An 11,287-nucleotide genomic window follows, 5' to 3' on the forward strand; every position below is an offset into this window, starting at 1 on the left:
AAATATAATTGAGTTTAATTATTATAAGTATTTTTTATTATATTTGAATGTTTTTACTTAAATGATACTAAAAAAATAAAAAATATGAGAAACATTTTTCACCCAGAAGGCCGTAGCTTAGAATTTGCAATTCATACACTATTTTTCCAACGAGACAATCCAGCACGAGTGGATTCGCGATCCATTCAAATTCAAGCCAGCAGAAAGTGACGCACTGTCTATACAAGATGAAGAGGCTTTGATTGATCTGACTAGTAATCATTACTGGAGCAAATGATTGGACATTTCTGGCTCTCTATTCAAAATGAATATCCTGAACTTACACAAAGGGCACTGAGGAAAATTTTACCATTCGTTTCAACGTATTTGTGCGAATCAGGATTTTCTGTTCTGACATTCATCAAGAACAAATATCGTTCACGTCTTCAAGTGGAGGATGACCTTCGGTCTGTTTCTGACGTCACTGCAACCACGAATTAGTCTTCTCTGGGCAGCAAGGAAACAAATGCATACCGCTCACTAAGGTAGGGATATAATTATGTAAGCATATTCATCAGTAGTAGAGATGTTTACATTTTGGCGTTGTTTAAAGTTCTTTCCACACTCTGTTACAGGTAATCTGACTGTTTTGACTGGGGTGGACAGTTATTGCAATTTTAAATTGCTAAAAAAATATCCATCGTGGTTTTTGTTTCATTTCCTAGTTTTAAAAACGTTATATTAACCTACTTGTTATTACTCTAAAAATAACTGCACATGTGCAATGTTAACACAAATAATAATAAAAGCGAGTTAACAGTCTGTCATTGTGTGTTTATCTTTGTGTGTGTGTGTGTGTGTGTGTGTGTGTGTTTTGGGGGGGGGGCGCCACTGGGTAAGCTGTGTCAAAAGGGAGGCCCTCTGTCTTAGACTTTGAAAACCCCTGATTTAAAATAAGCTAAATATAATTTATGTTTACAATAAGCAATACTCAAATTCATCTACATATGTTGAATGAAAACAAGTTACTCGCTGTGATAAAATTCTTAAGTAGCCATGTCGGACGTGTCTCAAATGACAGTCCTCGATCAAGTGATTCAAGAAGGATTCAGTTCGATTCATGAACGAATCGTTTAGTTCGGTTCATCAAAAAGATTCGACTCACCCAGTCACGATTCGGGCAAACGCTAATTATAACAGCCATCATCTGCTTTTTTTTTTTTTTTTTTTTGGTTGGAAACAGGCAAAAAACGTGTCCGCTATTAATTTATGACTGTATAAAATGCTGATGTTGCCGATTTAATTTGTTTTATGCCCCAATTTCTATATTCATTTTGACAGTATTACAGTGTAAACATATGGCTACATTTTATCCACGCAGTCCTGGTATATATAAAATGAATCTAGGGCAAATCAGTATCAAAATCGTGATGCTGTGTGCCCGTAATCTCCACCCATTTCCTGAGGTGTGAAGGATGTCGTTCTGTAGCCCACCGCACCCACCAGCTCCACAGCAGCAGCCTTCCTGACCGATTTCTGTTCACATCGACTCCTGCTTCATCTACACAGACTTTCGGGGAATCCGCACGTAGGCACGGACCAGTCGATGGAAAAAGCGAGAAGATGATACTGTGAAGAGGGTGGACATGGAAACCCGACGCTGAGTTCCTTTAATTGTGATCATAAGACACTATGGCCAAACAGTATGATGTGCTGTTTAGACTCCTGCTCCTCGGAGACTCCGGTGTCGGCAAAACCTGTTTATTATGCAGATTCACGGACAATGAATTTCATCCCTCTCACATTTCCACCATCGGTAAGAATGTTACTTTCATGCATCCGTTCAAAGAGTTGCAGAACAACCAGCACATACCGATAAGAAAACCCATAGCAGCGCTGGGCCATTATAGTCTATGAGCCGTGAAAAGAATGGCTTGAGAATTACACCACATAGTGAGATGCATTCACACAACCGGTTTCTGAGATGCATGACTGTATCTTTGTGTGAGGTCTTCAAATGTTGCATTTTTACACAGTTGTTGTTTTAGATAATTTTTTATAGATAATAAAATGCAGTTATAAAATCATAGGTTGCATGAATGGCAGTGAGGACACAGGAAGCGCAGGTGTGTTATTGCATGCATTTTTCACTAAAATATTGATGCATAAAAGTGTCCTGTCAGCCATTTCCAACTCATACATGCTGTTCTATGCAAGTTCAATATTGCTATGAAATGGAATCAGCGTTAACTAAATTGAAAGTTTTGACCTCAGCTGCGCTCAGATTTTTATTGCAATCTCTAACACTGTTTTCTATAAAATGACTATTTTTTCTGTTGTTTATCTGTTGTACGCTTTCAAGAATTCCCAGCATTAGGGTCATATTTATTTTGACTTATTGAATGTTATGAAAAACTAAATTTGGTTCTAAAAAGCGTTTTCATAAACCTCTCATTTTGGTGTTCATAAAGTGTGCGCTTGGTCTAGTGGGACATTTTCCCAGTGGGCTGACATTATGTCCTGACAACAGCCAATTTACAAACTCGAAGAGGATGAACAGAGAGATTATTTTACAACAGTTTCCAGTAATATAAAAATGTATATTTTTAATTTGCAATATGCATAAGGACACTTTATTACTTGTCACTACAAACCTGTTCTTAATACTTCACTTATACTTGATGCTTATTAGGTGAGGTAAACTAGATTCTTCTTCGTGTATAAAGTTTTTTTTTTTAAATAAATGGTAGCTGTTTACTTGCCTTTCCAAACCTTTTTGCTGCCATGGAAACTGTAAAAGTAGCTTGATCTAGCAAAATGTCTTCGCCGCTCTTTTCCATACAATGAACATGAATGATGACTACAACTGTCCCTGTGCAATTTCACTGTATGGAAACTAGCAGTTGGGACATTTTGCTAAATATCCAAGTTTGTGTTCCACAGAAGGAAGAAAGTCGAATGGATTTGGAATGATATGATTGTGAGTAAATAATGATTCAGTTGTTATTTTTGTGTGAACTGTGAAATCCATGTCGTTCTGTAAAATCTTCTTTTTGTGTTCCACACAAGAAAAATGTGTGCTTTAAAAGATGTGAGGGTGAATAAATGCTGTTAAAATTCACATTTTGGCCAAACTATTCCTTTAATGAAGCATTTGAAATGCTGAACTTGTACCAAAAATGTTATCCCTCAATTAAATCACATGCTTCATTAGGTGTGAAGTGAATGTCAGGCTGTTATTTTGCAAAAGTTCAGGGTATGCTCTGTTGTGTAACTCTCTCTGGTTTTCCAGGGGAGCAGATAATATCAAGTGGCTTACTCTTGAAATAAGACATAAGATTCAGAACACCCTCCTATTCTTCCTGATGATGATATCCCCCAAATCAATAAGGAATCAGAGGCCCTGACTCATTCCTGCAGCCTGCTGTCTGTCTCGCTAATGTTTATTTAATATGCTGGGATGGATCTCTTTTGGTTAAGCAGTGATGTGATACAGAACAATCTTTAACTGCAGGAGATAAAAGCTTTAGTCTGGTCCTGAGAGATGGCCGGTGTCTTGCTCTAAAACATGGTTCAGTAAGCTCTAGTCCGCAGGGCTATGACCCATATATATTATGATACTAGGGCTGTCAAGAACCTTAGCGCTGTGTACTGAAACGTTATTCACAATGGAAGAGATATCTGTTTGGTCTGCAAGTTAATTTGAAGCATTAGCAAATGGTTCTTCAATGTTATCTATTTGCCTCGAGGCAGGATGCTGCTATGCAAAATTATTCTTGCTGTAGAAAACAGCGGTTAATTGATTAGTTTGAGGATAACAAATTAAACGATATGAACTCATTTCTGTTTCATTGCTTTATATAGTCAATTGTATATGATGCTGTCAACACAAGATAAATTAGACTAAATTTGTATGTGCTAATCACCAGCATATCTGTCTGTTGCCTTGTTAGAATAATTATTTCCATTTCCAATTAGCCACTGTCTCAGAAGAAAAGTGTCAAAGTGATGAATCAATTGTTGCAGCTCTGGCACATTATGACAAGTTTAATACCTATTAGCATCTGTCAAATGCCCATTACGTCTGCTTTAATATTTTGGGGCTCAGAAACCTTACATTATCAGAAGTCTAAAGTATTTCAATACAATGCTTTAGTGTGTTTTGGGGAATCTATAAGTTATTTGATTTTTGTTAAATCCAAGTAATGGTACTTTGTTTTCATCAGGGGTTTTTTCATGACACAGACATCAATTCAAATCTGAAAACTGTAGATGTGTTTTTGCCTTTCATTTACACAACAACTGCATTTTGAGAGCTTTTGAAAACCGATTTCAAAGTGCAAGTTTTCCATTATAGTCTCAGTGAAAACTATTAAAAAACAAAACAAAAAAAAAAGCTCATTTGTTTTCCTCCAGTCCCTATGATTGGGGATCGTTTTGACAACGTTGTTGTTTTCAAAAACCAAAACCAACCATCGTTGTCATGTTAACACTAAAGTAAAACCTGTAAAGTTACATTTACAAAGTAAAGAATTGTTTTTTACTCAAAGTAGCCTATTCTTGTGCAGATTTAAAAGTACAAATTAAATAAAAGATCTATTTAAATGGTCAAAATATAATTTTTTTGGGTGAACTATCTCTTTTAGACACAGACTTTGAACTATAGCCTAATGCCTTTTCAGGATAACCATTGCTATAGATCGGGGTGTCCAAACTCGGTCCTGGAGGGCCAGTGTCTTGCAGAGTCAGCTTGCCTCAACTCAACTGCCTGGAAGTTTCTAGTATGCCTAATAAGACCTTGATTAGCTGATTCAGGGGTGTTTAATTAGGAATGGATCTAAACTCTGCAGGACACCGGCCCTCATGGACCGAGTTTGGACACCCCCTGCTATAGATAGATGAAAAATAAATAGTAATCTAAAGTATTAGTATTTTTTACACATTTGTGTTTTAATCTGTTTATAAATCATTCCAGTTTCCTAAAATATTAATTAAATGAAATAAAATTATATTGGCATCAGCTGTCAAAAAACGACGTCAGTTGACCACTAATTCTAGATTAATCTATTAAAATCTCTTAAAAACGCAGAAAAGAGTTTTCATTTTCAAGTATATATGGTGTAGTATATGTACTGTTCTCAGTATTTTTTACACCCCTGTATAGTGTTGATTAAAATAAAAGGGTTTTGGATGAAAGCTGGTTTATCAAATCAAAAAGCCATCAGAACTGCCCTTGAGAATATGCAGGAAATCTGACCTAAAAACTCTTAAAGGTGCACTCATTATTATTATTATGTTTTGGGGGGTTGGGGTGTTAGCAAATCATTTTTGAATGATGATGATACTGTGGAAATGTGCTGTAATTATTTAACCATAATTAATTTATTCGGTGAGCTTACTCTTTTATGAGAAAAGGATTATAGTTATATTTGCATCACTTTATGTGTGGTTGGTTTGGTTTTGCTCTTATTTTGCAGTATTTCACAGCATTGTTGTCCTTTCACTGCTGAGATTCTGGAAGAGAGGATGGGAAGGGCAGCTCTTTCATTATTTTACTTTGCCCCAGGACAACCAATTCAGTGGAGATGACCTTTCTCAGCTGCTTTATTTAATGCAGTTTAATAAAGAGGAGGCTATAGAGCTGTATTCAAGATGAGACCCACGTCTTATTTTAGTATTTCTTGTGTTTGCATACTCAAGTGAATCCTTTGGAAAAAAAAAAAAAAAAAAAAAAAATATATATATATATATATATATATATATATATATATATATATATATATATATAATTGATGTTTTTTTTTTTTATTATCACATTGCTGCTAGGGCATGTTAAAAATACAAGAGACAACCGACTCTTGTTGTTTTGGAGTCATAATTGTTATTGAGAATGGAACTTCCTAGAAACAAAACAACTCTTCCGGGAGCTGGAATGTGTTTGCAGTGGACCTATTGACAGATCCCCATTTATTATTGTGCTTTTGCTGTGGCTTTATTTTCTTGCCTTCCTCGGGTTTAAAAGAGAGGTGTTTGCTTTCAGGGCTCAAGATCTCGTTATGGTTTCACACCTTACAAGAACACGTCATTCTTACTATTTAGTACACTTTCATGTTTACTTCATATGTGTCTAAAGAAATTGCATTAAATATAAAACTCTGAATTCTTAATGAATTCTGATGTTTGTTTGTTTTTTTATTGAACATAGGTCAAGTATTAACAATTGATTTTAATTCTGTGCTGTTTAGGTGTATTTATCTAGCTCCTTTTTGATAAAATGTTAAATATAAAAATATATACTTCAGATTGACATTTCCATGTAAACCATTTCCTTATTTCTACCCTTATTTCTATTTCTATTTTAGGTTCTATGCTGTGAGTTTTATTGTCAGTGATTAAAAAAATAAATTTTGCAAGTTCTTAAGCTTGACCTATGCATATTTCTAGACAAAAAAATATACCCTTTTATAGAAATATTTAATAAATTGCATCGAAATTAATATACATTTTGTCTCTGGTATTCGTCACCATTTTTGCTTCTTTTTGCTTCATATTCTTTATTACTTCACTGCCTTTTTATGAGTCTGAGTTGAATGGTTCAGTAAACTTCATGAGAGCACTGATTACACTGAAAGATTTCATTTAGATCTGGCTTAGAGCCTGAAGATGATTTAACAGATGAGTTGTGTCAATATTAGGACATATTTTCAAGTTATTTGAAATCATTGTGAAATGCTTTTCTTTTTTTACCCCAGGTGTCGATTTCAAAATGAAGACTTTGGAGATAGATGGCATTAAAGTGCGAATACAGATATGGTATGTTTTCTTGTTCTGTGATGATATAACAGTGTTTGATCCACTGGTTCTGCTAATCAGATGTGTGTGTGTGTGTGTGTGTATGCAGGGACACAGCAGGTCAGGAGAGATATCAGACCATCACTAAGCAGTACTACAGAAGAGCACAGGTGATCTTCAAACATCTCACTGACTCTAACATTGGAGTCAGATCTAATACGGATGCCTGTTGTTGTCCACTGATAAATGCTCATTATTATGTATGGGTGGAGTGAAATGTAATCTGTATCAACAGGGCATTTTTCTGGTGTATGACATCACAAGCGAGCGTTCGTTCCAGCACATCATGAAGTGGGCCAGTGATGTAGATGAGGTGAGCCTGTGGAGTTTAAGCATATCTGTCTTACTGTAACTAAATATAACCTACCTCTTTTTAATATCTTTTTAATATTTCCCTTATTTTGCGTTTTTCATGTTTATATATTATTATATAAGTTTATATATTATTATCAGAAATTAAACACTTAAAATAAAATAAAATAAAATAAATTAAAATAGAAAAAAAATAAAAAGATGATCAAATATTCATTGTGGACTTTTGGACCCCACTGTATTATTTGTATATTAGGTTTAAAACTTTACCCCATTTGTTCCCACAAAATGACAACAGAACACTTTATGAATATCAAGCCAATACTGGTTCTGTTAAATGAATCCTGTATCTCATATAATATTTGTCTGTTTCTGCTCTGCTCCATCCATTACCTCTGTTGAGTCTCTCCTCTCGTCTGTTCTGTTTCTGATCAGTATGCCCCTGAGAAAGTGCAGAAGATACTTGTTGGAAACAAGTCTGATGAAGAACACAAGAGACAAGTAGCTACAGAACAGGGAAATAAGGTAAATGATCCTTTGCACTGCATCTTTCAGTCATACTGCTATTTACTCCTCATTTCCTCTGTTATGTAACAAATCCGAAGTTAAAAACTTTCTTCTAAATCTTCTTTTTGCTCCAGCTTGCCAAGGCTTATGGAATGGATTTTTTTGAGACAAGTGCCTTTACCAACCACAACATTACAGAGGTACAATTTTATATATTTTTTTCTTCTCATTATTTCTGTATTTTATGTACATAAATATTGGATGAATGGTGAAGCCATGCAACCATGTGATCCTCTTGTTTGCAAATTTGTATTATCTTTTTCATTTATCTTACAGTCTTTCACCCGATTGGCTGAGTTAGTCTTACAAGCCAATAAGAAGGATCTTGATTTGTTGGGAGGATCCATGAACGATGAGTTCAATCTGGCTGTTTTGGAGGAGCAGGAAGGATTGTGTAATGTTAGCGATGACACCCGCAAGTCCTGCTGGTGCTGAGGACAGGAAGTGACGTGACTACTTTTTCACTTCATATCCATATTTATGTTGCATTTACATTTTGAATTTCATTTTGCAAAACAGTTATTGTTAACCAGTGTTTGGTGCCTTTAATGGCTTATTTCCTGCTGATTCTTAAGAATATTATTTCTTATTCATTATTTATTTTATAGTTACTATACATTAAGATGGAACATTAAAGAATATTGTGTGTGTGTGTGTGTGTGTGTGTGTGTGTGTGTGTATATATATATATATATATATATATATATATATATATATATATATATATATATATATATATATATATATATATATATATATATATAATTCTTCCGTTTTTCCCCTCATTCTGAAAATCAAGATCAAAAGGCCACTGCTGTGCAGTTGTACATTATTTAATTACACTCATTCAAGCCACACATTCAGAGTCTGTCATACGTTATATTAAATGTAACAAATATAAAATACAAGTTGATTAAGTGTTAGGCAGCACTGACAGAATGGTTTATTCAAAGGAATAGTTCAATCAAAAAAGAAAATGTCAAGAATATTTAGCCACCCTCAGGCTATCTAATGAGTTTATTTCTTCATCATAACAGGAGAAATCTAGCACTACTTTTTACATTTAACTCACCAATGGATCCTCTGCAGTGAATGGGTGCCATCAGAATGAGTCCAAACAGCTGGTAAAAAACTCACAGTAATCCACAAGTAATCAACACAACTCTAGTCCATCAAATAATGTCTTGTTAAGTCAAACGTTCTGTGTTTGTTAGAAACTAATCCATCATTAAGGCATTTGAAGTTTAAACTAAATTTCCATAATCCATACTAAAAGTCCACCTGCTATTGTCTTCTTACAACAAAATACACCAACACATTTTTTTTTCTCTTGTAAACAGTGCTTGATCTGTGCATATATCTCTCCTGATTTAGAGAAAGCAATATTATGGATATTGTCTTGATGATGATTTGTTTATTACAAACACAGCTTTCCACTTTTAATTGGTGGACTAGAGTCATGTGGGCTATTATGATGCTCTTAATCAGCTGCTTAAACTCTCATTCTGATGGCACCCATTCACTGCAAAGGATCCTTTGGTGAACAAGTGATGTGCTGCTAAATTTCTCCAAATATATTCTGATTAAAAAAAGTCATGAGGGTGAATAGAATTTAAGCAAATGGTCCTTTTTGGGTGAAGTATTCCTGGTTGTATGGCTGGGGTGCTCATGCTAACATATTCTTCTTTCCTTGTGTTTTGCTTTGGGACTTCATGTGAATATTATTCAGATTTGATTTGGCTTTCTATAAAAATCTTGAATTCTGAAACCTTGACTGCACCTACTTGACCAATGTTTGCTCTTTCAAGGTAATAAATGTATTCTTGAATGATGAAATGATGAAGCTTCACACGTCACTGTAACATTCTAAGCTTCTTTTCGTTAAAAGAAAAAAATTGAAAAAAATAGTCACTAAACATGCTGCTTAACAGTTCTGGTCCACTGTGATTGTAAATGAATGCAAGGAATTTTGATCTCATTAATCTGAGGTTACTCACTAATTTACTCAAGTAGTATGATTGAATGCGGTATTTTATACCAATATTACATCAAGCTCACTTGTTCCATCAATAATCACTATTTAGCTGATTAGAATAGTTGGAATGTTTCAACTTTTACTCTATAAATGAATCCGGAATTGATGTGGTTTAATTTCATCACAGCACACTGAATAATGTTTTTTCCTGCTTAAATCAACATCTTACCCATACAAACTGGAGGGAAATATATGCAGACTGAACCGTTGTGATGCCCAGCATTGATGGCGGTGTACATCACTGTAATGACATGGGTTGTATTGCTAAAGATTCAATGTATATTACACTATTGCAGCATTTATATGTGCAAGTGGCATTGTACTATGTTGATTTAAATGAACTCTTGAATAATGCTGATATGTTTATCTGTTGTTTCATGAAATACGTCCATGAAAAAAAATCTGAGAAATTTAAATGCGTATGTGGTTATTTATATATAAACTGCAATGTTGTGATTCTGTTTAAGGGGGGATGTATAGTTATGAATAAACATCTAATTATGTAACGTTTGATTTATTATTATTATAATAAGGAATTTTGAGATCAAATTCTCTGTAAGTGCAACACCACAAGGCAACACTAGGAGGCAGTTTTGCAAAGCTGAAATCCGTCTGTCTGAATGTAGTTATGCATGATAAAGGATAAAACACACTGGCACTGAGTTAAGCAAATAAGCAAATGTTATGGTTCACGCTCATGTTTGCAGCTAGTTTGTAAGCAAGTAATAGCTACACATAGATGGATGCAACGATTAGACCTGCAGTGCAATTACACAATAAAATGTAATTCCTACAAACAAACACTTTCTTTCTTCTGGGGAAGACAAAATAAAATATTTTGAAAAATGTTTAATTGATTGGTAACACTTTCCATTACAATTAGACTACCTCTAAAGCATTTATTTATCTTAGTTATTAGATAAAAAAATGAGCTGAGATGAGATCCATACTATGAAAATAACTTTAATTGCATGGGCCAAATATTATGTTCTAGAGAGGAAAATCATATAGGCCTGGAAATACAGGAGGGTGAATAAATAATGACAGAATTTTATTTTTTTTAATGGACTATCTATATGCAAAAGGCTATATTTTTTGTTACCCCACACTCTCAAATGACAAATCAGAACGACTTATGCAAAATAGTTATGCAATACTTCACATGCATGTACATCTATTTACAAAAACAAACATGTATCTTCATTAATATTATTGGGATGCTCTAAGCCTGCTTGGCTCACATCAACGCACAAATGTTTCACATTCTACTAAAAGGCTCATTGATTTGCCTAATTCTGCTGTTTACCTTTTACCCAAATACTTCATTTGAATGTGCATTGTGTGTGAGGATGCATTTGTAAGGCTTGTTAGTAAATCTATTCAGGTGTCACAATGTGTTCTCTTGACGATGGCTCTAATATTATGTGTCATCTCTGAGAGAGTGTGGGCCAAGTGAAAGAGCTCTGTGTAGTGCTGCTAATGAAATGTCTGAGCTAAATAATCTGACTTTTTATATCTCACAAGGTCTCATCAACTGTCTAG

The 11,287-nt window shown here is 34.5% G+C and overlaps 1 protein-coding gene across 1 annotated transcript; it reads left to right on the top strand.

Moving 5' to 3' along the window:
• The first annotated feature begins 1,359 nt into the window (after window positions 1–1,359).
• Window positions 1,360–10,251, top strand: LOC127983588 (ras-related protein Rab-15-like). The gene is made up of 7 exons (XM_052585784.1): window positions 1,360–1,795; window positions 6,732–6,792; window positions 6,881–6,941; window positions 7,067–7,144; window positions 7,579–7,668; window positions 7,785–7,850; window positions 7,987–10,251. Exons 1-7 carry the CDS (start codon window positions 1,672–1,674, stop codon window positions 8,143–8,145), a joined length of 639 nt encoding a protein of 212 aa, XP_052441744.1. The 5' UTR covers window positions 1,360–1,671; the 3' UTR covers window positions 8,146–10,251.
• The last annotated feature ends 1,036 nt before the right edge of the window (window positions 10,252–11,287 follow it).

Source organism: Carassius gibelio, chromosome B20 (genome assembly GCF_023724105.1).
Source record: "Carassius gibelio isolate Cgi1373 ecotype wild population from Czech Republic chromosome B20, carGib1.2-hapl.c, whole genome shotgun sequence".
NCBI classification, from domain to species: Eukaryota; Metazoa; Chordata; class Actinopteri; order Cypriniformes; family Cyprinidae; genus Carassius; species Carassius gibelio.